Below are 26,339 nucleotides of genomic sequence, written 5' to 3'. Positions count from 1 at the left end.
TTTGAATTTCTAGCCAAATGTAAAATGTTCCTGTTTTGATTCATTTAATAGAGTGAGTTAGGTCTGCTCTATAACAAATTAGCATACCCTCTGAGTCCCTTCCCTGCTTCACACCTGGTAGTTTGGTGGATGGGACTACCAGCTCGCTGTAACCTAGAGGGCAACCAGTGGGTCCATCTCCTCTATACCACCCACCTAGTAGTATGGTGGATGGGACTACCAGCTCTCTGTAACCTAGAGGTCCTACTCCTCTATACCACCCACCTAGTAGTATGGTGGATGGGACTACCAGCTCTCTGTAACCTAGAGGGAAACCAGTGGGTCCGTCTCCTCTATACCATGTTTCTCTCTCTCATCTCTGTTTTCTTCCACTCAACTCGAACTGACTGCAACTACACCTCCAACTTAAACCCGGAAGAAGCCCATCGTTTTCCCAAGAGATGCTGAATCTCCACTCTACTCAATCTCAACTTGTACAGAGAAACTTCTAGAGCCAGCAAACACCAACCTCACCTGTCAGGTGTTCTCCTCTAGAGCCAGCAGACATCAACCTCACCTGTCAGGTGTTCTCCTCTAGAGCCAGCAGACATCAACCTCACCTGTCAGGTGTTCTCCTCTAGAGCCAGCAGACATCAACCCCAACCTCACCTGTCAGGTGTTCTCCTCTAGAGCCAGCAGACATCAACCCAAAACTCACCTGTCAGGTGTTCTCCTCTAGAGCCAGCAGACATCAACACCAACCTCACCTGTCAGGTGTTCTCCTCTAGAGCAAGCAGACACCAACCTCACCTGTCAGGTGTGCTCCTCTAGAGCCAGCAGACATCAACCTCACCTGTCAGGTGTTCTCCTCTAGAGCCAGCAGACATACCCCAACCTCACCTGTCAGGTGTTCTCCTCTAGAGTCAGCAGACATCAACACAAACCTCACCTGTCAGGTGTTCTCCTCTAGAGCCAGCAGACATCAACACCAACCTCACCTGTCAGGTGTTCTCCTCCAGAGCCAGCACACATCAACACCAACCTCACCTGTCAGGTGTTCTCCTCTAGAGTCAGCAGACATCAACACCAACCTCACCTGTCAGGTATTCTCCTCTAGAGCCAGCAGACATCAACACCAACCTCACCTGTCAGGTGTTCTCCTCTAGAGCCAGCAGACATCAACACCAACCTCACCTGTCAGGTGTTCTCCTCTAGAGTCAGCAGACACCAACCCCTACATCACCTGTCAGGTGTTCTCCTCTAGAGCCAGCAGACATCAACACCAACCTCACCTGTCTTGTGTTCTCCTCTAGAGCCAGCAGACATCAACCTCACCTGTCAGGTGTTCTCCTCTAGAGCCAGCAGACATCAACCTCACCTGTCAGGTGTTCTCCTCTAGAGCCAGCAGACATCAACACCAACCTCACCTGTAAGGTGTTCTCCTCTAGAGCCAGCAGACATCAACACCAACTTCACCTGTCAGGTGTTCTCCTCCAGAGCCAGCAGACATCAACACCAACCTCACCTGTCAGGTGTTCTCCTCTAGAGCCAGCAGACATCAACCTCACCTTTCAGGTGTTCACCTCTAGAGCCAGCAGACATCAACCTCACCTGTCAGGTGTTCTCCTCTAGAGCCAGCAGACATCAACACCAACCTCACCTGTCAGGTGTTCAACTCTAGAGCCAGCAGACATCAACACCAACCTCACCTGTCAGGTGTTCTCCTCTAGAATCAGCAGACATCAACCTCACCTGTCAGGTGTTCTCCTCTAGAGCCAGCAGACATCAACCTCACCTGTCAGGTGTTCTCCTCTAGAGCCAGCAGACATCAACACCAACCTCACCTGTCAGGTGTTCAACTCTAGAGCCAGCAGACATCAACACCAACCTCACCTGTCAGGTGTTCTCCTCTAGAATCAGCAGACATCAACCTCACCTGTCAGGTGTTCTCCTCTAGAGCCAGCAGTCATCAACCTCACCAGTCAGGTGTTTTCCTCTAGAGCCAGCAGACATCAACACCAACCTCACCTGTCAGGTGTTCTCCTCTAGAGCCAGCAGACATCAACACCAACCTCACCTGTCAGGTGTACTCCTCTAGAATCAGCAGACATCAACCTCACCTGTCAGGTGTTCTCCTCTAGAGCCAGCAGACATCAACCTCACCTTTCAGGTGTTCTCCTCTAGAGCCAGCAGTCATCAACCTCACCTGTCAGGTGTTCTCCTCTAGAGCCAGCAGACATCAACACCAACCTCACCTGTCAGGTGTTCTCCTCTAGAGCCAGCAGACATCAACCCCAACCTCACCTGTCAGGTGTTCTCCTCTAGAGCCAGCAGACATCAACACCAACCTCACCTGTCAGGTGTTCTCCTCTAGAGCCAGCAGACATCAACCTCACCTGTCAGGTGTTCTCCTCTAGAGCCAGCAGACATCAACACCAACCTCACCTGTCAGGTGTTCAACTCTAGAGCCAGCAGACATCAACACCAACCTCACCTGTCAGGTGTTCTCCTCTAGAGCCAGCAGACATTAACCTCACCTGTCAGGTGTTCTCCTCTAGAGCCAGCAGACATCAACCTCACCTGTCAGGTGTTCTCCTCTAGAGCCAGCAGACATCATCACCAACCTCACCTGTCAGGTGTTCTCCTCTAGAGCAAGCAGACACCAACCTCACCTGTCAAGTGTTCTCCTCTAGAGCCAGCAGACGCCAACCTCACTTGTCAGGTGTTCTCCTCTAGAGCCAGCAGACATACCCAAACCTCACCTGTCAGGTGTTCTCCTCTAGAGCCAGCAGACATCAACACCAACCTCACCTGTCAGGTGTTCTCCTCCAGAGCCAGCAGACATCAACACCAACCTCACCTGTCAGGTGTTCTCCTCTAGAGTCAGCAGACATCAACACCAACTTCACCTGTCAGGTGTTCTCCTCCAGAGCCAGCAGACATCAACCCCAACCTCACCTGTCAGGTGTTCTCCTCTAGAGCCAGCAGACATCAACCTCACCTGTCAGGTGTTCTCCTCTAGAGCCAGCAGACATCAACCTCAACTGTCAGGTGTTCTCCTCTAGAGCCAGCAGACATCAACCTCACCTGTCAGGTGTTCTCCTCTAGAGCCAGCAGACATCAACCTCACCTGTCAGGTGTTCTCCTCTAGAGCCAGCAGTCATCAACCTCACCAGTCAGGTGTTTTCCTCTAGAGCCAGCAGACATCAACACCAACCACACCTGTCAGGTGTTCTCCTCTAGAGCCAGCAGACATCAACCCCAACCTCACCTGTCAGGTGTTCTCCTCTAGAGCCAGCAGACATCAACACCAACCTCACCTGCCAGGTGTTCTCCTCTAGAGCAAGCAGACACCAACCTCACCTGTCAGGTGTTCTCCTCTAGAGCCAGCAGATATCAACCTCACCTGTCAGGTGTTCTCCTCTAGAGCCAGCAGACATCAACCTCACCTGTCAGGTGTTCTCCTCTAGAGCCAGCAGACATCAAACTCACCTGTAAGGTGTTCTCCTCTAGAGCCAGCAGACATGAACACCAACCTCACGTGTCAGGTGTTCAACTCTAGAGCCAGCAGACATCAACCTCACCTGTCAGGTGTTCTCCTCTAGAATCAGCAGACATCAACCTCACCTGTCAGGTGTTCTCCTCTAGAGCCAGCAGACATCAACAACAAACTCACCTGTCAGGTGTTCTCCTCCAGAGCCAGCAGACATCAACACCAACCTCACCTGTCAGGTGTTCTGGTCTAGAGCCAGCAGACATCAACCTCACCTGTCAGGTGTTCTCCTCTAGAGCCAGCAGACATCAACCTCACCTGTCAGGTGTTCTCCTCTAGAGCCAGCAGACATCAACACCAACCTCACCTGTCAGGTGTTCTCCTCTAGAGCCAGCAGACATCAACATCAACCTCACCTGTCAGGTGTTCTCCTCTAGAGCCAGCAGACATCAACACCAACATTACCTGTCAGGTGTTCAACTCTAGAGCCAGCAGACATCAACACCAACTTCACCTGTCAGGTGTTCTCCTCCAGAGCCAGCAGACATCAACACCAACCTCACCTGTCAGGCGTTCTCCTCTAGAGCCAGCAGACATCAACCTCACCTGTCAGGTGTTCTCCTATAGAGCCAGCAGACATCAAACTCACCTGTCAGGTGTTCTCCTCTAGAGCCAGCAGACATCAACACCAACCTCACCTGTCAGGTGTTCAACTCTAGAGCCAGCAGACATCAACACCAACCTCACCTGTCAGGTGTTCTCTTCTAGAATCAGCAGACATCAACCTCACCTGTCAGGTGTTCTCCTCTAGAGCCAGCAGACATCAACCTCACCTGTCAGGTGTTCTCCTCTAGAGCCAGCAGTCATCAACCTCACCAGTCAGGTGTTTTCCTCTAGAGCCAGCAGACATCAACACCAACCTCACCTGTCAGGTGTTCTCCTCTAGAATCAGCAGACATCAACCTCACCTGTCAGGTGTTCTCCTCTAGAGCCAGCAGACATCAACAACAACCTCACCTGTCAGGTGTTCTCCTCCAGAGCCAGCAGACATCAACACCAACCTCACCTGTCAGGTGTTCTGGTCTAGAGCCAGCAGACATCAACCTCACCTGTCAGGTGTTCTCCTCTAGAGCCAGCAGACATCAACCTCACCTGTCAGGTGTTCTCCTCTAGAGCCAGCAGACATCAACACCAACCTCACCTGTCAGGTGTTCTCCTCTAGAGCCAGCAGACATCAACACCAACATTACCTGTCAGGTGTTCAACTCTAGAGCCAGCAGACATCAACACCAACTTCACCTGTCAGGTGTTCTCCTCCAGAGCCAGCAGACATCAACACCAACCTCACCTGTCAGGCGTTCTCCTCTAGAGCCAGCAGACATCAACCTCACCTGTCAGGTGTTCTCCTATAGAGCCAGCAGACATCAAACTCACCTGTCAGGTGTTCTCCTCTAGAGCCAGCAGACATCAACACCAACCTCACCTGTCAGGTGTTCAACTCTAGAGCCAGCAGACATCAACACCAACCTCACCTGTCAGGTGTTCTCTTCTAGAATCAGCAGACATCAACCTCACCTGTCAGGTGTTCTCCTCTAGAGCCAGCAGACATCAACCTCACCTGTCAGGTGTTCTCCTCTAGAGCCAGCAGTCATCAACCTCACCAGTCAGGTGTTTTCCTCTAGAGCCAGCAGACATCAACACCAACCACACCTGTCAGGTGTTCTCCTCTAGAGCCAGCAGACATCAACATCAACCTCACCTGTCAGGTGTTCTCCTCTAGAGCCAGCAGACATCAACACCAACATTACCTGTCAGGTGTTCAACTCTAGAGCCAGCAGACATCAACACCAACTTCACCTGTCAGGTGTTCTCCTCCAGAGGCAGCAGACATCAACACCAACCTCACCTGTCAGGCGTTCTCCTCTAGAGCCAGCAGACATCAACCTCACCTGTCAGGTGTTCTCCTATAGAGCCAGCAGACATCAAACTCACCTGTCAGGTGTTCTCCTCTAGAGCCAGCAGACATCAACACCAACCTCACCTGTCAGGTGTTCAACTCTAGAGCCAGCAGACATCAACACCAACCTCACCTGTCAGGTGTTCTCTTCTAGAATCAGCAGACATCAACCTCACCTGTCAGGTGTTCTCCTCTAGAGCCAGCAGACATCAACCTCACCTGTCAGGTGTTCTCCTCTAGAGCCAGCAGTCATCAACCTCACCTGTCAGGTGTTCTCCTCTAGAGCCAGCAGACATCAACACCAACCTCACCTGTCAGGTGTTCTCCTCTAGAGCCAGCAGACATCAACATCAACCTCACCTGTCAGGTGTTCTCCTCTAGAGCCAGCAGACATCAACACCAACATTACCTGTCAGGTGTTCAACTCTAGAGCCAGCAGACATCAACACCAACTTCACCTGTCAGGTGTTCTCCTCCAGAGCCAGCAGACATCAACACCAACCTCACCTGTCAGGCGTTCTCCTCTAGAGCCAGCAGACATCAACCTCACCTGTCAGGTGTTCTCCTATAGAGCCAGCAGACATCAAACTCACCTGTCAGGTGTTCTCCTCTAGAGCCAGCAGACATCAACACCAACCTCACCTGTCAGGTGTTCAACTCTAGAGCCAGCAGACATCAACACCAACCTCACCTGTCAGGTGTTCTCTTCTAGAATCAGCAGACATCAACCTCACCTGTCAGGTGTTCTCCTCTAGAGCCAGCAGACATCAACCTCACCTGTCAGGTGTTCTCCTCTAGAGCCAGCAGTCATCAACCTCACCAGTCAGGTGTTTTCCTCTAGAGCCAGCAGACATCAACACCAACCACACCTGTCAGGTGTTCTCCTCTAGAGCCAGCAGACATCAACCCCAACCTCACCTGTCAGGTGTTCTCCTCTAGAGCCAGCAGACATCAACACCAACCTCACCTGTCAGGTGTTCTCCTCTAGAGCAAGCAGACACCAACCTCACCTGTCAGGTGTTCTCCTCTAGAGCCAGCAGACATCAACCTCACCTGTCAGGTGTTCTCCTCTAGAGCCAGCAGTCATCAACCTCACCAGTCAGGTGTTTTCCTCTAGAGCCAGCAGACATCAACACCAACCTCACCTGTCAGGTGTTCTCCTCTAGAATCAGCAGACATCAACCTCACCTGTCAGGTGTTCTCCTCTAGAGCCAGCAGACATCAACAACAACCTCACCTGTCAGGTGTTCTCCTCCAGAGCCAGCAGACATCAACACCAACCTCACCTGTCAGGTGTTCTGGTCTAGAGCCAGCAGACATCAACCTCACCTGTCAGGTGTTCTCCTCTAGAGCCAGCAGACATCAACCTCACCTGTCAGGTGTTCTCCTCTAGAGCCAGCAGACATCAACACCAACCTCACCTGTCAGGTGTTCTCCTCTAGAGCCAGCAGACATCAACATCAACCTCACCTGTCAGGTGTTCTCCTCTAGAGCCAGCAGACATCAACACCAACATTACCTGTCAGGTGTTCAACTCTAGAGCCAGCAGACATCAACACCAACTTCACCTGTCAGGTGTTCTCCTCCAGAGCCAGCAGACATCAACACCAACCTCACCTGTCAGGCGTTCTCCTCTAGAGCCAGCAGACATCAACCTCACCTGTCAGGTGTTCTCCTATAGAGCCAGCAGACATCAAACTCACCTGTCAGGTGTTCTCCTCTAGAGCCAGCAGACATCAACACCAACCTCACCTGTCAGGTGTTCAACTCTAGAGCCAGCAGACATCAACACCAACCTCACCTGTCAGGTGTTCTCTTCTAGAATCAGCAGACATCAACCTCACCTGTCAGGTGTTCTCCTCTAGAGCCAGCAGACATCAACCTCACCTGTCAGGTGTTCTCCTCTAGAGCCAGCAGTCATCAACCTCACCAGTCAGGTGTTTTCCTCTAGAGCCAGCAGACATCAACACCAACCACACCTGTCAGGTGTTCTCCTCTAGAGCCAGCAGACATCAACCCCAACCTCACCTGTCAGGTGTTCTCCTCTAGAGCCAGCAGACATCAACACCAACCTCACCTGTCAGGTGTTCTCCTCTAGAGCAAGCAGACACCAACCTCACCTGTCAGGTGTTCTCCTCTAGAGCCAGCAGACATCAACCTCACCTGTCAGGTGTTCTCCTCTAGAGCCAGCAGACATCAACCTCACCTGTCAGGAGTTCTCCTCTAGAATCAGCAGACATCAACCTCACCTGTCAGGTGTTCTCCTCTAGAGCCAGCAGACATCAACCTCACCTGTCAGGTGTTCTCCTCTAGAATCAGCAGACATCAACCTCACCTGTCAGGTGTTCTCCTCTAGAGCCAGCAGACATCAACCTCACCTGTCAGGTGTTCTCCTCTAGAATCAGCAGACATCAACCTCACCTGTCAGGTGTTCTCCTCTAGAGCCAGCAGACATCAACCTCACCTGTCAGGTGTTCTCCTCTAGAGCCAGCAGACATCAACACCAACCTCACCTGTCAGGTGTTCTCCTCTAGAGCCAGCAGACATCAACACCAACCTCACCTGTCAGGTGTTCTCCTCCAGAGCCAGAAGACATCAACACCAACCTCACCTGTCAGGTGTTCTCCTCTAGAGTCAGCAGACACCAATATCAACCTCACCTGTCAGGTGTTCTCCTCTAGAGCCAGCAGACAACAACCTCACTTGTCAGGTGTTCTCCTCTAGAGCCAGCAGACACCAACCTCACTTGTCAGGTGTTCTCCTCTAGAGCCAGCAGACACCAACAACAACCTCACCTGTCAGGTGTTCTCCTCTAGAGTCAGCAGACATCAACACACACCTCACCTGTCAGGTGTTCTCCTCTAGAGCCAGCAGACATCAACCCCTACCTCACCTGTCAGGTGTTCTCCTCTAGAGCCAGCAGACATCAACCCCAACCTCACCTGTCAGGTGTTCAACTCTAGAGCCAGCAGACATCAACACCAACCTCACCTGTCAGGTGTTCTCCTCTAGAGCCAGCAGACACCAACAACAACCTCACCTGTCAGGTGTTCTCCTCTAGAGTCAGCAGACATCAACACACACCTCACCTGTCAGGTGTTCTCCTCTAGAGCCAGCAGACATCAACCCCTACCTCACCTGTCAGGTGTTCTCCTCTAGAGCCAGCAGACATCAACCCCAACCTCACCTGTCAGGTGTTCAACTCTAGAGCCAGCAGACATCAACACCAACCTCACCTGTCAGGTGTTCTCCTCTAGAGCCAGCAGACATCAACCTCACCTGTCAGGTGTTCTCCTCTAGAGCCAGCAGATACCAACCTCACTTGTCAGGTGTTCAACTCTAGAGCCAGCAGACATCAACCTCACCTGTCAGGTGTTCTCCTCTAGAGCCAGCAGTCATCAACCTCACCTGTCAGGTGTTCTCCTCTAGAGCCAGCAGACATCAAAACCAACTTCACCTGTCAGGTGTTCTCCTCCAGAGCCAGCAGACATCAGCACCAACCTCACCTGTCAGGCGTTCTCCTCTAGAGCCAGCAGACATCAACCTCACCTGTCAGGTGTTCTCCTCTAGAGCCAGCAGTCATCAACCTCACCTGTCAGGTGTTCTCCTCTAGAGCCATCAGACATCAACACCAACCTCAGCTGTCAGGTGTTCTCCTCTAGAGCCAGCAGACATCAACACCAACCTCACCTGTCAGGTGTTCTCCTCTAGAGCCAGCAGACATCAACCCAAACCTCACCTGTCAAGTGTTCAACTCTAGAGCCAGCAGACATCAACACCAACCTCACCTGTCAGGAGTTCTCCTCTAGAATCAGCAGACATCAACCTCACCTGTCAGGTGTTCTCCTCTAGAGCCAGCAGACACCAACACCAACCTCTCCTGTCAGGTGTTCTCCTCTAGAGTCAACAGACATCAACACACACCTCACCTGTCAGGTGTTCTCCTCAAGAGCCAGCAGACATCAACACCAACCTCACCTGTCAGGTGTTCTCCTCTAGAGCCAGCAGACACCAACCTCACTTGTCAGGTGTTCTCCTCTAGAGCCAGCAGACACCAACCTCACTTGTCAGGTGTTCTCCTCTAGAGCCAGCAGACATCAACCCCTACCTCACCTGTCAGGTGTTCTCCTCTAGAGTCAGCAGACATCAACCCCTACCTCACCTGTCAGGTGTTCTCCTCTAGAGCCAGCAGACACCAACCCCTACCTCACCTGTCAGGTGTACTCCTCTAGAGCCAGCAGACATCAACCTCACCTGTCAGGTGTTCTCCTCTAGAGCCAGCGGACACCAACCCCTACCTCACCTGTCAGGTGTTCTCCTCTAGAGCCAGCAGACATCAACCTCACCTGTCAGGTGCTCTCCTCTAGAGCCAGCAGACATCAACATCAACCTCACCTGTCAGGTGTTCTCCTCTAGAGCCAGCAGACATCAACACCAACCTCACCTGTCAGGTGTTCTCCTCTAGAGCCAGCAGACATCAACCTCACCTGTCAGGTGCTCTCCTCTAGAGCCAGCAGACACCAACACCAACCTCACCTGTCAGGTGTTCTCCTCTAGAGCCAGCAGACACCAACACCAACCTCACCTGTCAGGTGTTCTCCTCTAGAGTCAGCAGACATCAACACACACCTCACCTGTCAGGCGTTCTCCTCTAGAGCCAGAAGACATCAACACCAACCTCACCTGTCAGGTGTTCTCCTCTAGAGTCAGCAGACACCAATATCAACCTCACCTGTCAGGTGTTCTCCTCTAGAGCCAGCAGACACCAACCTCACTTGTCAGGTGTTCTCCTCTAGAGCCAGCAGACACCAACCTCACTTGTCAGGTGTTCTCCTCTAGAGCCAGCAGACATCAACCCCTACCTCACCTGTCAGGTGTTCTCCTCTAGAGTCAGCAGACATCAACATCAACCTCACCTGTCAGGTGTTCTCCTCTAGAGCCAGCGGACACCAACCCCTACCTCACCTGTCAGGTGTTCTCCTCTAGAGCCAGCAGACATCAACCTCACCTGTCAGGTGCTCTCCTCTAGAGCCAGCAGACATCAACATCAACCTCACCTGTCAGGTGTTCTCCTCTAGAGCCAGCGGACACCAACCCCTACCTCACCTGTCAAGTGTTCTCCTCTAGAGCCAGCAGACATCAACCTCACCTGTCAGGTGCTCTCCTCTAGAGCCAGCAGACATCAACATCAACCTCACCTGTCAGGTGTTCTCCTCTAGAGCCAGCAGACATCAACACCAACCTCACCTGTCAGGTGTTCTCCTCTAGAGCCAGCAGACACCAACACCAACCTCACCTGTCAGGTGTTCTCCTCTAGAGCCAGCAGACACCAACACCAACCTCACCTGTCAGGTGTTCTCCTCTAGAGTCAGCAGACATCAACACACACCTCACCTGTCAGGCGTTCTCCTCTAGAGCCAGAAGACATCAACACCAACCTCACCTGTCAGGTGTTCTCCTCTAGAGTCAGCAGACACCAATATCAACCTCACCTGTCAGGTGTTCTCCTCTAGAGCCAGCAGACACCAACCTCACTTGTCAGGTGTTCTCCTCTAGAGCCAGAAGACACCAACCTCACTTGTCAGGTGTTCTCCTCTAGAGCCAGCAGACATCAACCCCTACCTCACCTGTCAGATGTTCTCCTCTAGAGCCAGCAGACATCAACATGAAACTCACCTGTCAGGTGTTCTCCTCTAGAGCCAGCAGACACATACCCCTACCTCACCTGTCAGGTGTGCTCGTCTAGAGCCAGCAGACATCAACCTCACCTGTCAGGTGTTCTCCTCTAGAGCCAGCAGGCATCAACACCAACCTCACCTGTCAGGTGTTCTCCTCTAGAGCCAGCAGACACCAACCTCACTTGTCAGGTGTTCTCCTCTAGAGCCAGCAGACATCAACCCCTACCTCACCTGTCAGGTGTTCTCCTCTAGAGCCAGCAGACATCAACATCAACCTCACCTGTCAGGTGTTCTCCTCTAGAGCCAGCAGACACCAACCCCTACCTCACCTGTTCGGTGTTCTCCTCTAGAGCCAGCAGACACCAACCTCACCTGTCAGGTGTTATCCTCCAGAGCCAGCAGACATCAACCTCACCTGTCATGTGTTCTCCTCTAGAGTCAGCAGACATCAATCCCTACCTCACCTGTCAGGTGTTCTCCTCTAGAGCCAGCACACATCAACCCCAACATCACCTGTCAGGTGTTCTCCTCTAGAGCCAGCAGACACCAACACCAACCTCACCTGTCAGGTGTTCTCCTCTAGAGCCAGCAGACACCAACACCAAACTCACCTGTCAGGTGTTCTCCTCTAGAGCCAGCAGACATCAACACCAACCTCACCTGTCAGGTGTTCTCCTCTAGAGCCAGCAGACACCAACACCAACCTCACCTGTCAGGTGTTCTCCTCTAGAGCCAGCAGACACCAACACCAACCTCACCTGTCAGGTGTTCTCCTCTAGAGTCAGCAGACATCAACACACACCTCACCTGTCAGGCGTTCTCCTCTAGAGCCAGAAGACATCAACACCAACCTCACCTGTCAGGTGTTCTCCTCTAGAGTCAGCAGACACCAATATCAACCTCACCTGTCAGGTGTTCTCCTCTAGAGCCAGCAGACAACAACCTCACTTGTCAGGTGTTCTCCTCTAGAGCCAGCAGACACCAACCTCACTTGTCAGGTGTTCTCCTCTAGAGCCAGCAGACATCAACCCCTACCTCACTTGTCAGGTGTTCTCCTCTAGAGTCAGCAGACATCAACCCCTACCTCACCTGTCAGGTGTTCTCCTCTAGAGCCAGCAGACATCAACATCAACCTCACCTGTCAGGTGTTCTCCTCTAGAGCCAGCGGACACCAACCCCTACCTCACCTGTCAGGTGTTCTCCTCTAGAGCCAGCAGACATAAACCTCACCTGTCAGGTGCTCTCCTCTAGAGCCAGCAGACATCAACATCAACCTCACCTGTCAGGTGTTCTCCTCTAGAGCCAGCGGACACCAACCCCTACCTCACCTGTCAGGTGTTCTCCTCTAGAGCCAGCAGACATCAACCTCACCTGTCAGGTGCTCTCCTCTAGAGCCAGCAGACATCAACATCAACCTCACCTGTCAGGTGTTCTCCTCTAGAGCCAGCAGACATCAACACCAACCTCACCTGTCAGGTGTTCTCCTCTAGAGCCAGCAGACACCAACACCAACCTCACCTGTCAGGTGTTCTCCTCTAGAGCCAGCAGACACCAACACCAACCTCACCTGTCAGGTGTTCTCCTCTAGAGTCAGCAGACATCAACACACACCTCACCTGTCAGGCGTTCTCCTCTAGAGCCAGAAGACATCAACACCAACCTCACCTGTCAGGTGTTCTCCTCTAGAGTCAGCAGACACCAATATCAACCTCACCTGTCAGGTGTTCTCCTCTAGAGCCAGCAGACACCAACCTCACTTGTCAGGTGTTCTCCTCTAGAGCCAGCAGACACCAACCTCACTTGTCAGGTGTTCTCCTCTAGAGCCAGCAGACATCAACCCCTACCTCACCTGTCAGGTGTTCTCCTCTAGAGCCAGCAGACATAAACCTCACCTGTCAGGTGCTCTCCTCTAGAGCCAGCAGACATCAACATCAACCTCACCTGTCAGGTGTTCTCCTCTAGAGCCAGCGGACACCAACCCCTACCTCACCTGTTCGGTGTTCTCCTCTAGAGCCAGCAGACACCAACCTCACCTGTCAGGTGTTATCCTCCAGAGCCAGCAGACATCAACCTCACCTGTCATGTGTTCTCCTCTAGAGTCAGCAGACATCAATCCCTACCTCACCTGTCAGGTGTTCTCCTCTAGAGCCAGCACACATCAACCCCAACATCACCTGTCAGGTGTTCTCCTCTAGAGCCAGCAGACACCAACACCAACCTCACCTGTCAGGTGTTCTCCTCTAGAGCCAGCAGACACCAACACCAAACTCACCTGTCAGGTGTTCTCCTCTAGAGCCAGCAGACATCAACACCAACCTCACCTGTCAGGTGTTCTCCTCTAGAGCCAGCAGACACCAACACCAACCTCACCTGTCAGGTGTTCTCCTCTAGAGCCAGCAGACACCAACACCAACCTCACCTGTCAGGTGTTCTCCTCTAGAGTCAGCAGACATCAACACACACCTCACCTGTCAGGCGTTCTCCTCTAGAGCCAGAAGACATCAACACCAACCTCACCTGTCAGGTGTTCTCCTCTAGAGTCAGCAGACACCAATATCAACCTCACCTGTCAGGTGTTCTCCTCTAGAGCCAGCAGACAACAACCTCACTTGTCAGGTGTTCTCCTCTAGAGCCAGCAGACACCAACCTCACTTGTCAGGTGTTCTCCTCTAGAGCCAGCAGACATCAACCCCTACCTCACTTGTCAGGTGTTCTCCTCTAGAGTCAGCAGACATCAACCCCTACCTCACCTGTCAGGTGTTCTCCTCTAGAGCCAGCAGACATCAACATCAACCTCACCTGTCAGGTGTTCTCCTCTAGAGCCAGCGGACACCAACCCCTACCTCACCTGTCAGGTGTTCTCCTCTAGAGCCAGCAGACATAAACCTCACCTGTCAGGTGCTCTCCTCTAGAGCCAGCAGACATCAACATCAACCTCACCTGTCAGGTGTTCTCCTCTAGAGCCAGCGGACACCAACCCCTACCTCACCTGTCAGGTGTTCTCCTCTAGAGCCAGCAGACATCAACCTCACCTGTCAGGTGCTCTCCTCTAGAGCCAGCAGACATCAACATCAACCTCACCTGTCAGGTGTTCTCCTCTAGAGCCAGCAGACATCAACACCAACCTCACCTGTCAGGTGTTCTCCTCTAGAGCCAGCAGACACCAACACCAACCTCACCTGTCAGGTGTTCTCCTCTAGAGCCAGCAGACACCAACACCAACCTCACCTGTCAGGTGTTCTCCTCTAGAGTCAGCAGACATCAACACACACCTCACCTGTCAGGCGTTCTCCTCTAGAGCCAGAAGACATCAACACCAACCTCACCTGTCAGGTGTTCTCCTCTAGAGTCAGCAGACACCAATATCAACCTCACCTGTCAGGTGTTCTCCTCTAGAGCCAGCAGACACCAACCTCACTTGTCAGGTGTTCTCCTCTAGAGCCAGCAGACACCAACCTCACTTGTCAGGTGTTCTCCTCTAGAGCCAGCAGACATCAACCCCTACCTCACCTGTCAGGTGTTCTCCTCTAGAGTCAGCAGACATCAACATCAACCTCACCTGTCAGGTGTTCTCCTCTAGAGCCAGCGGACACCAACCCCTACCTCACCTGTCAGGTGTTCTCCTCTAGAGCCAGCAGACATCAACCTCACCTGTCAGGTGCTCTCCTCTAGAGCCAGCAGACATCAACATCAACCTCACCTGTCAGGTGTTCTCCTCTAGAGCCAGCGGACACCAACCCCTACCTCACCTGTCAAGTGTTCTCCTCTAGAGCCAGCAGACATCAACCTCACCTGTCAGGTGCTCTCCTCTAGAGCCAGCAGACATCAACATCAACCTCACCTGTCAGGTGTTCTCCTCTAGAGCCAGCAGACATCAACACCAACCTCACCTGTCAGGTGTTCTCCTCTAGAGCCAGCAGACACCAACACCAACCTCACCTGTCAGGTGTTCTCCTCTAGAGCCAGCAGACACCAACACCAACCTCACCTGTCAGGTGTTCTCCTCTAGAGTCAGCAGACATCAACACACACCTCACCTGTCAGGCGTTCTCCTCTAGAGCCAGAAGACATCAACACCAACCTCACCTGTCAGGTGTTCTCCTCTAGAGTCAGCAGACACCAATATCAACCTCACCTGTCAGGTGTTCTCCTCTAGAGCCAGCAGACACCAACCTCACTTGTCAGGTGTTCTCCTCTAGAGCCAGAAGACACCAACCTCACTTGTCAGGTGTTCTCCTCTAGAGCCAGCAGACATCAACCCCTACCTCACCTGTCAGGTGTTCTCCTCTAGAGCCAGCAGACATCAACATGAACCTCACCTGTCAGGTGTTCTCCTCTAGAGCCAGCAGACACCAACCCCTACCTCACCTGTCAGGTGTGCTCGTCTAGAGCCAGCAGACATCAACCTCACCTGTCAGGTGTTCTCCTCTAGAGCCAGCAGGCATCAACACCAACCTCACCTGTCAGGTGTTCTCCTCTAGAGCCAGCAGACACCAACCTCACTTGTCAGGTGTTCTCCTCTAGAGCCAGCAGACATCAACCCCTACCTCACCTGTCAGGTGTTCTCCTCTAGAGCCAGCAGACATCAACATCAACCTCACCTGTCAGGTGTTCTCCTCTAGAGCCAGCAGACACCAACCCCTACCTCACCTGTTCGGTGTTCTCCTCTAGAGCCAGCAGACACCAACCTCACCTGTCAGGTGTTATCCTCCAGAGCCAGCAGACATCAACCTCACCTGTCATGTGTTCTCCTCTAGAGTCAGCAGACATCAATCCCTACCTCACCTGTCAGGTGTTCTCCTCTAGAGCCAGCACACATCAACCCCAACATCACCTGTCAGGTGTTCTCCTCTAGAGCCAGCAGACACCAACACCAACCTCACCAGTCAGGTGTTCTCCTCTAGAGCCAGCAGACACCAACACCAACCTCACCTGTCAGGTGTTCTCCTCTAGAGCCAGCAGACATCAACACCAACCATACCTGTCAGGTGTTCTCCTCTAGAGTCACCAGACACCAACCTCACTTGTCAGGTTTTCTCCTCTAGAGCCAGCAGACACCATCTCACTTGTCAGGTTTTCTCCTCTAGAGCCAGTAGACACCAACCTCACTTGTCAGGTGTTCTCCTCTAGAGCCAGCAGACATCAATCCCTACCTCACCTGTCAGGTGTTCTCCTCTACAGCCAGCAGACACCAACCCCTACCTCACCTGTTCGGTGTTCTCCTCTAGAGCCAGCAGACACCAACCTCACCTGTCAGGTGTTATCCTCCAGAGCCAGCAGACATCAACCTCACCTGTCATGTGTTCTCCTCTAGAGTCAGCAGACATCAATCCCTACCTCACCTGTCAGGTGTTCTCCTCTAGAGCCAGCACACATCAACCCCAACATCACCTGTCAGGTGTTCTCCTCTAGAGCCAGCAGACACCAACACCAACCTCCCCTGTCAGGTGTTCTCCTCTAGAGCCAGCAGACACCAACACCAACCTCACCTGTCAGGTGTTCTCCTCTAGAGCCAGCAGACATCAACACCAACCTCACCTGTCAGGTGTTCTCATCTAGAGTCAGCAGACATCAACCCCTACCTCACCTGTCAGGTGTTCTCCTCTAGAGTCAGCAGACATCAACCCCTACCTCACCTGTCAGGTGTTCTCCTCTAGAGCCAGCAGACATCAACATGAACCTCACCTGTCAGGTGTTCTCCTCTAGAGCCAGCAGACACCAACCCCTACCTCACCTGTCAGGTGTGCTCGTCTAGAGCCAGCAGACATCAACCTCACCTGTCAGGTGTTCTCCTCTAGAGCCAGCAGGCATCAACACCAACCTCACCTGTCAGGTGTTCTCCTCTAGAGCCAGCAGACACCAACCTCACTTGTCAGGTGTTCTCCTCTAGAGCCAGCAGACATCAACCCCTACCTCACCTGTCAGGTGTTCTCCTCTAGAGCCAGCAGACATCAACATCAACCTCACCTGTCAGGTGTTCTCCTCTAGAGCCAGCAGACACCAACCCCTACCTCACCTGTTCGGTGTTCTCCTCTAGAGCCAGCAGACACCAACCTCACCTGTCAGGTGTTATCCTCCAGAGCCAGCAGACATCAACCTCACCTGTCATGTGTTCTCCTCTAGAGTCAGCAGACATCAATCCCTACCTCACCTGTCAGGTGTTCTCCTCTAGAGCCAGCACACATCAACCCCAACATCACCTGTCAGGTGTTCTCCTCTAGAGCCAGCAGACACCAACACCAACCTCACCTGTCAGGTGTTCTCCTCTAGAGCCAGCAGACACCAACACCAACCTCACCTGTCAGGTGTTCTCCTCTAGAGCCAGCAGACATCAACACCAACCATACCTGTCAGGTGTTCTCCTCTAGAGTCACCAGACACCAACCTCACTTGTCAGGTTTTCTCCTCTAGAGCCAGCAGACACCATCTCACTTGTCAGGTTTTCTCCTCTAGAGCCAGTAGACACCAACCTCACTTGTCAGGTGTTCTCCTCTAGAGCCAGCAGACATCAATCCCTACCTCACCTGTCAGGTGTTCTCCTCTACAGCCAGCAGACACCAACCCCTACCTCACCTGTTCGGTGTTCTCCTCTAGAGCCAGCAGACACCAACCTCACCTGTCAGGTGTTATCCTCCAGAGCCAGCAGACATCAACCTCACCTGTCATGTGTTCTCCTCTAGAGTCAGCAGACATCAATCCCTACCTCACCTGTCAGGTGTTCTCCTCTAGAGCCAGCACACATCAACCCCAACATCACCTGTCAGGTGTTCTCCTCTAGAGCCAGCAGACACCAACACCAACCTCCCCTGTCAGGTGTTCTCCTCTAGAGCCAGCAGACACCAACACCAACCTCACCTGTCAGGTGTTCTCCTCTAGAGCCAGCAGACATCAACACCAACCTCACCTGTCAGGTGTTCTCCTCTAGAGTCAGCAGACATCAACCCCTACCTCACCTGTCAGGTGTTCTCCTCTAGAGTCAGCAGACATCAACCCCTACCTCACCTGTCAGGTGTTCTCCTCTAGAGCCAGCAGACACCATCTCACTTGTCAGGTTTTCTCCTCTAGAGCCAGTAGACACCAACCTCACTTGTCAGGTGTTCTCCTCTAGAGCCAGCAGACATCAACCCCTACCTCACCTGTCAGGTGTTCTCCTCTACAGCCAGCAGACACCAACCCCTACCTCACCTGTTCGGTGTTCTCCTCTAGAGCCAGCAGACACCAACCTCACCTGTCAGGTGTTATCCTCCAGAGCCAGCAGACATCAACCTCACCTGTCATGTGTTCTCCTCTAGAGTCAGCAGACATCAATCCCTACCTCACCTGTCAGGTGTTCTCCTCTAGAGCCAGCACACATCAACCCCAACATCACCTGTCAGGTGTTCTCCTCTAGAGCCAGCAGACACCAACACCAACCTCCCCTGTCAGGTGTTCTCCTCTAGAGCCAGCAGACACCAACACCAACCTCACCTGTCAGGTGTTCTCCTCTAGAGCCAGCAGACATCAACACCAACCTCACCTGTCAGGTGTTCTCCTCTAGAGTCAGCAGACATCAACCCCTACCTCACCTGTCAGGTGTTCTCCTCTAGAGTCAGCAGACATCAACCCCTACCTCACCTGTCAGGTGTTCTCCTCTAGAGCCAGCAGACACCATCTCACTTGTCAGGTTTTCTCCTCTAGAGCCAGTAGACACCAACCTCACTTGTCAGGTGTTCTCCTCTAGAGCCAGCAGACATCAACCCCTACCTCACCTGTCAGGTGTTCTCCTCTAGAGTCAGCAGACATCAACCCCTACCTCACCTGTCAGGTGTTCTCCTCTAGAGCCAGCAGACATCAACATCAACCTCACCTGTCAGGTGTTCTCCTCTAGAGCCAGCAGACACCAACCCCTACCTCACCTGTCAGGTGTGCTCCTCTAGAGCCAGCAGACATCAACCTCACCTGTCAGGTGTTCTTCTCTAGAGCCAGCAGACACCAACCCCTACCTCACCTGTCAGGTGTTCTCCTATAGAGCCAGCAGACATCAACCTCACCTGTCAGGTGTTCTCCTCTAGAGCCAGCAGACACCAACCTCACTTGTCAGGTGTTCTCCTCTAGAGCCAGCAGACATCAACATCAACCTCACCTCTCAGGTGTTCTCCTCTAGAGCCAGCAGACATCAAACTCAACCTCACCTGTCAGGTGTTCTCATCTAGAGCCAGCAGACACCAACCTCAATTGTCAGGTTTTCTCCTCTAGAGCCATCAGACACCAACCTCACTTGTCAGGTGTTCTCCTCTAGAGCCAGCAGACATCAACCCCTACCTCACCTGTCAGGTGTTCTCCTCTAGAGCCAGCAGACATCAACCTCACCTGTCAGGTGTTCTCCTCTAGAGCCAGCAGACATCAACATTAACCTCACCTGTCAGGTGTTCTCTTCTAGAGCCAGCAGACACCAACACCAACCTCACCTGTCAGGTGTTCTCCTCTAGAGCCAGCAGACACCAACACCAACCTCTCCTGTCAGGTGTTCTCCTCTAGAGTCAACAGACATCAACACACACCTCACCTGTCAGGTGTTCTCCTCAAGAGCCAGCAGACATCAACACCAACCTCACCTGTCAGGTGTTCTCCTCTAGAGCCAGCAGACACCAACCTCACTTGTCAGGTGTTCTCCTCTAGAGCCAGCAGACACCAACCTCACTTGTCAGGTGTTCTCCTCTAGAGCCAGCAGACATCAACCCCTACCTCACCTGTCAGGTGTTCTCCTCTAGAGTCGGCAGACATCAACCCCTACCTCACCTGTCAGGTGTTCTCCTCTAGAGCCAGCAGACATCAACATCAACCTCACCTGTCAGGTGTTCTCCTATAGAGCCAGCAGACACCAACCCCTACCTCACCTGTCAGGTGTGCTCCTCTAGAGCCAGCAGACATCAACCTCACCTGTCAGGTGTTCTCCTCTAGAGCCAGCGGACACCAACCCCTACCTCACCTGTCAGGTGTTCTCCTCTAGAGCCAGCAGACATCAACCTCACCTGTCAGGTGCTCTCCTCTAGAGCCAGCAGACATCAACATCAACCTCACCTGTCAGGTGTTCTCCTCTAGAGCCAGCAGACATCAACACCAACCTCACCTGTCAGGTGTTCTCCTCTAGAGCCAGCAGACACCAACACCAACCTCACCTGTCAGGTGTTCTCCTCTAGAGCCAGCAGACACCAACACCAACCTCACCTGTCAGGTGTTCTCCTCTAGAGTCAGCAGACATCAACACACACCTCACCTGTCAGGCGTTCTCCTCTAGAGCCAGAAGACATCAACACCAACCTCACCTGTCAGGTGTTCTCCTCTAGAGTCAGCAGACACCAATATCAACCTCACCTGTCAGGTGTTCTCCTCTAGAGCCAGCAGATACCAACCTCACTTGTCAGGTGTTCTCCTCTAGAGCCAGCAGACACCAACCTCACTTGTCAGGTGTTCTCCTCTAGAGCCAGCAGACATCAACATCAACCTCACCTGTCAGGTGTTCTCCTCTAGAGCCAGCGGACACCAACCCCTACCTCACCTGTCAGGTGTTCTCCTCTAGAGCCAGCAGACATCAACCTCACCTGTCAGGTGCTCTCCTCTAGAGCCAGCAGACATCAACATCAACCTCACCTGTCAGGTGTTCTCCTCTAGAGCCAGCGGACACCAACCCCTACCTCACCTGTCAGGTGTTCTCCTCTAGAGCCAGCAGACATCAACCTCACCTGTCAGGTGCTCTCCTCTAGAGCCAGCAGACATCAACATCAACCTCACCTGTCAGGTGTTCTCCTCTAGAGCCAGCAGACATCAACACCAACCTCACCTGTCAGGTGTTCTCCTCTAGAGCCAGCAGACACCAACACCAACCTCACCTGTCAGGTGTTCTCCTCTAGAGCCAGCAGACATCAACCTCACCTGTCAGGTGCTCTCCTCTAGAGCCAGCAGACATCAACATCAACCTCACCTGTCAGGTGTTCTCCTCTAGAGCCAGCAGACACCAACCCCTACCTCACCTGTCAGGTGTGCTCGTCTAGAGCCAGCAGACATCAACCTCACCTGTCAGGTGTTTTTCTCTAGAGCCAGCAGACACCAACCCCTACCTCACCTGTCAGGTGTTCTCCTCTAGAGCCAGCAGACATCAACCTCACCTGTCAGGTGTTCTCCTCTAGAGCCAGGAGACACCAAACCCTACCTCACCTGTCAGGTGTTCTCCTCTAGAGCCAGCAGACATCAACACCAACCTCACCTGTCAGGTGTTCTCCTCTAGAGCCAGCAGACATCAACATCAACCTCACCTGTCAGGTGTTCTCCTCTAGAGCCAGAAGACATCAACATCAACCTCACCTGTCAGGTGTTCTCCTCTAGAGCCAGCAGACATCAACATCAACCTCACCTGTCAGGTGTTCTCCTATAGAGCCAGCAGACACCAACCTCACTTGTCAGGTGTTCTCCTCTAGAGCCATCAGACACCAACCTCACTTGTCAGGTGTTCTCCTCTAGAGCCAGCAGACACCAACACCAACCTCACCTGTCAGGTGTTCTCCTCTAGAGCCAGCAGACATCAACATCAACCTCACCTGTCAGGTGTTCTCCTCTAGAGCCAGAAGACATCAACATCAACCTCACCTGTCAGGTGTTCTCCTCTAGAGCCAGCAGACATCAACATCAACCTCACCTGTCAGGTGTTCTCCTATAGAGCCAGCAGACACCAACCTCACTTGTCAGGTGTTCTCCTCTAGAGCCAGCAGACACCAACCTCACTTGTCAGGTGTTCTCCTCTAGAGCCAGCAGACATCAACACTTACCTCACCTGTCAGGTGTTCTCCTCCAGAGCTAGCAGACATCAACATCAACCTCACCTGTCAGGTGTTCTCCTCTTGCCGTTGTCGTTAAGGTCTAGGAGTAGTTCTGAGGAGTCGACGGGGGAGGTGGTGGAGGAGGTGTCCAGGAGGAGCTGTTCGTGTTGTGCCAGGTACTGAGCTGGGTTCTGCTTGGCCAGACGGGCACAGTGCAGCAGCTCCCGCTGTAGGAGTGGCAGGTTGGCCTGTAGAGGGGAGACAGTGGTCAAGATCTGGATCTGCTGGGGACTGACAGACAGTACACGACACAAAACTGTATATTACCATCTGACATAGCACACAATGCAGTACCACATAATGAAATAGTGGTCCAAATCTGGACTTGTCTGGACTGAGTTCTGTCTCTTAACCAGTAACAGATACAGTAACACACGTCATCAAGGCAAAGGGTGGCTTTTTGAAGAATCTCAAATATAAAAGACATTAGAATTTGTTTAACATTTTTTTTGGTTACTACATGATTCCATATGTGTTATTTCATAATGTAGATGTCTTCACTCTTATTCTACAATGTAGAAAATAGTACAAATACAAAAAACCTTGAATGAGTCGGTGTTGTAAACCTTTGGACCAGTAGTGTACATGAAGACATAAGCATAACAACAGCGTACACCTCACCTCACCTGAGGAGAACTAACACATAATATGCTCTGGTACCGTAATATGGCATGCTATTATCCTCAGGGACTTGGCTGTACTTTGTGAGGCATTTACATTTGAGTCAATTAGCAGACGTTCTTATCCAGAGAGACTTATCTAGAGAGACTTATCTATAGAGACTTATCCAGAGACTTATCCAGAGAGACTTATTTAGAGAGACTTATCTAGAGAGACTTATCTATAGAGACTTGTCCAGAGACTTATCTATAGAGACTTATCCAGAGACTTATCCAGTGAGACTTATCCAGAGACTTATCTAGAGACTTATCTAGAGAGACTTGTCCAGAGACTTATCTAGAGAGACTTATCTATAGAGACGTATCTAGAGAGACGTTTCTAGAGAGACGTATCTAGAGAGACTTATCCAGAGACGTATCCAGTGAGACTTATCCAGAGACGTATCTAGAGAGACTTGTCCAGAGACTTATCTATAGAGACTTATCCAGTGAGACTTATCCAGTGAGACTTATCCAGTGAGACTTATCCAGTGAGACTTATCCAGTGAGACTTATCTATAGAGACTTATCCAGTGAGACTTATCTATAGAGACTTATCCAGAGACTTATCCAGAGAGACTTATCTAGAGAGACTTATCTAGAGAGACTTATCTATAGAGACTTGTCCAGAGACTTATCTATAGAGACTTATCCAGTGAGACTTATCTAGTGAGACTTATCCAGAGACTTATCCAGTGAGTGCTTTTTTCTTCAGACAGCTAGATGAGACAACCACAAATCACAGACATAGTATGTACAGTATGTGAACATTCTTAAAGTGGCATTATTAAAGTGACTAGTGTTCAATTTATTAAAGTGGCCAATGATATCAAGTGTGTATGTTGGCAGCCACCTCTCTGTGCTAGTGATGGCTGTTTAACAATCTGATGGTTGAGATAAAAGCTGTTTTTCAATCTCTCGGTCCCAATTCTGATGCACCTGTACTGACCTCGCCTTCTGGATGACAGCGGGGTGAACAGGCAGTGGCTCGGGTGGTTGTTGTCCTTGATGATCTTTATGGCCTTCCTGTGACATCGGGTGGTGTAGGTGTCCTGGAGGGCAGGTAGTTTTGCCCCCGGTGATGCGTTCTGCAGACCGCACCGCCCTCTGGAGAGTCCTGCGGTTGTGGACGGTGCAGTTGCCGTACCAGGCGGTGATACAGCCCGACAGGATGATCTCAATTGTGCACCCGTAAAACTTTGTGAGGGTTTTAGGTGACAAGCCACATTTTTCAGCCTCCTGAGGTTGAAGAGGTTGCGCCTTCTTCACCACACTGTCTGTGTGCATGGACCATTTCAGATTGTCAGTGATGTGTACACCGAGGAACTTACAAATGTCCACATTCTCCACTCATGTCCATTCGATGTGGATAGGGGGGTGCTCCCTTTCCTGTTTCCTGAAGTCCACAATCATCTCTTTTGTTTTACTGACATTGAGTAAAAGGTTATTTTCCTGACACCACACTCCGAGGGCCCTCACCTCCTCCCCATAGGCCGCCTCGTTGTTGTTGGTAATCAAGCCTACCACTGTAGTGTCGTCCGCAAACTTTATGATTGTGTTGGAGGCGTGCATGGCCACGCAGTCGTAGGTGAACAGGGAGTACAGGAGAAGGCTAGGAACCCTCTGTGTGGCCCCAGTGTTGAGGATCAGGGAGGTGGAGATGTTGTTACCTACCCTCACCACCTGGGTCGGCCCGTCAGGAAGTCCAGGACCCAGTTGCACAGGGCGGGGTTGAGACCAGGGCCTCGAGCTTAATGATGAGTTTGGAGGGTACAATGGTGTTGAATGCTGAGCTGTAGTCAATGAACAGCATTCTTACATAGGCATTCCTCTTGTTCAGATGGGATAGGGCAGTGTGCAGTGTGATGGTGATTGCATCGTCTGTGGACCTATTGGGGCGGTAAGCAAATTGGAGTGGGTCTAGGGTGGCAGGTAAGGTGGAGGTCATATGATCCTTGACTAGTCTCTCAAAGCACTTCATGATGACAGAAGGGAGTGCCACTTGGCGATAGTAATTTAGTTCAGTTACCTTAGCTTTCTTGGGAAGAGGAACAATGGTGGCCATCTTGAAGCATGTGGGAACAGAAGACTGGGATAGGGAGCGATTAAATATGTCTGTAAATACACCAGCGAGCTGGTCTTCGCATGCTCTGAGGACGCGGCTAGGGATACCGTCTGGGCCGGCAGCCTTGCGAGGGTTAACACGTTTAAATGCTTTACTCACATTGGCTGCGGTGAAGGAGAGTCCGCGGGCCATGTATTGTTCTCAAACTGAGCAGTTTAATTTGTCTGGGAGCAAGACGTCGATGTCTGCGACTGTTTCTTTTTGTAATCCGTTATCTGTAGACCCTGCAACACAAGTCTCGTGTTTGAGCCGTTGAATTGCCACTCCACTTTGTCTCTATACTGACACGTTGCTTGTTTGATTGCCTTACGGAGGAAATAACTACACTGTTTGTATTCGGCCATGTTTCCAGTCACCTTGCCATGATTAAATGCGGTGGTACGTGCTTTCAGTTTTGCGCGAATATTGCCATCAATCCACGGATTCTGGTTAGGGAAGGTTTTAATAGTCACAGTGGGAACAACATCTGCTATACACTTCCTGATAAACTCACTCACCGAATCAGCGTATACGTCAATGTTATTGTCTGAGGCTACCCGGAACATATCCCAGCCCACATGATCGAAGCAATCTTGAAGCGTGGAATCCAATTGGTCACATCAGCGTTGGGTAGACCTAAGCACGGGCGCTTCCTGTTTTAGTTTCTGCCTATAACTTTGGAGCAACAAGATGGAGTCATGGTCAGATTTGCCAAAAGGAGGGCGGGGAGGGCCTTGTATGCATCACGGAAGTTAGAGTAGCAGTGGTCGAATGTGTTACTCACTCATGTACTGCAATCGATATGCTGATAGAATTTAGGTAGCCTCGTTCTCAGATTAGCTTTGTTAAAGTCCCCAGTTTGCATACAGTCCAGTAAAGTTCCTTGATGGCCGTCTTGGTATCCGCTTGCGGGTGGGGGGGGGGGATATACACGGCTGTGACGATAACCGAGGAGAGTTCTCTTGATAGATAATATGTCGGCATTTGATTGTGAAGAATTTTAGGTCAGGTGAACAAAAGGGCAATAAAGGTCTAGTTCACTGATTTTGTGGGCACCCCTACATTCTGTGACATTATCTGTCCTCCGCAGACATTATCATCTGTCCTCTGTGACATTATCCTCTGTCCTCTGTGACATTATCCTATGTCCTCCGTGACATCATCCTCTGTCCTCCGCCACATTATCCTCTGTCCTTTGCCACATTATCCTCTGTCCTCCGCGGCATTATCCTCTGTCCTCCGCGGCATTATCCTCTGTCCTCTGTGACATTATCCTCTGTCCTCTGCGACATTATCATATGTCCTCCGTGGCATTATCATCTATCCTCCATTGCATTATCTTCTGTTGTCCTCAACATTATCATCTATCCTCTGTGACATTATCTTCTGTTGTTCTCAGCATTATCATCTGTCCCCAGTGGCATTATCCTCTGTTGTCCTCGGCGTTATCATCTGTCCCCTGTGGCATTATCCTCTGTTGTCGTCAGCGTTATCATCTGTCCCCCGTGTCATTATCTTATGTTGTCCTCATCATTATCCTCTGTCCTCTGTGGCATTATCTTCTGCTGTCCTCAGCATTATCCTCTGTCCTCTGTGGCATTATCCTCTGTCCTCTG

At 51.6% G+C, this 26,339-nt stretch overlaps 1 protein-coding gene across 1 annotated transcript in view; it reads right to left on the bottom strand.

Annotated features, from left to right (window-relative positions):
* The window catches only part of LOC139372797 (protein CBFA2T1-like), a 219,027-nt gene that overhangs the window by 77,148 nt on the left and 115,540 nt on the right, over positions 1 to 26,339 (bottom strand). The window contains exon 5 of the mRNA XM_071112601.1: positions 21,964 to 22,148. Coding sequence (XP_070968702.1) covers positions 21,964 to 22,148 — 185 coding nt within the window. The remainder of the gene's footprint in view (positions 1 to 21,963; positions 22,149 to 26,339) is intronic.

The sequence above is a fragment of the Oncorhynchus clarkii genome, chromosome 18 (genome assembly GCF_045791955.1).
Source record: "Oncorhynchus clarkii lewisi isolate Uvic-CL-2024 chromosome 18, UVic_Ocla_1.0, whole genome shotgun sequence".
In the NCBI taxonomy this organism is placed as follows: Eukaryota; Metazoa; Chordata; class Actinopteri; order Salmoniformes; family Salmonidae; genus Oncorhynchus; species Oncorhynchus clarkii.
This window is presented reverse-complemented; position numbering and strand designations above follow the sequence as displayed.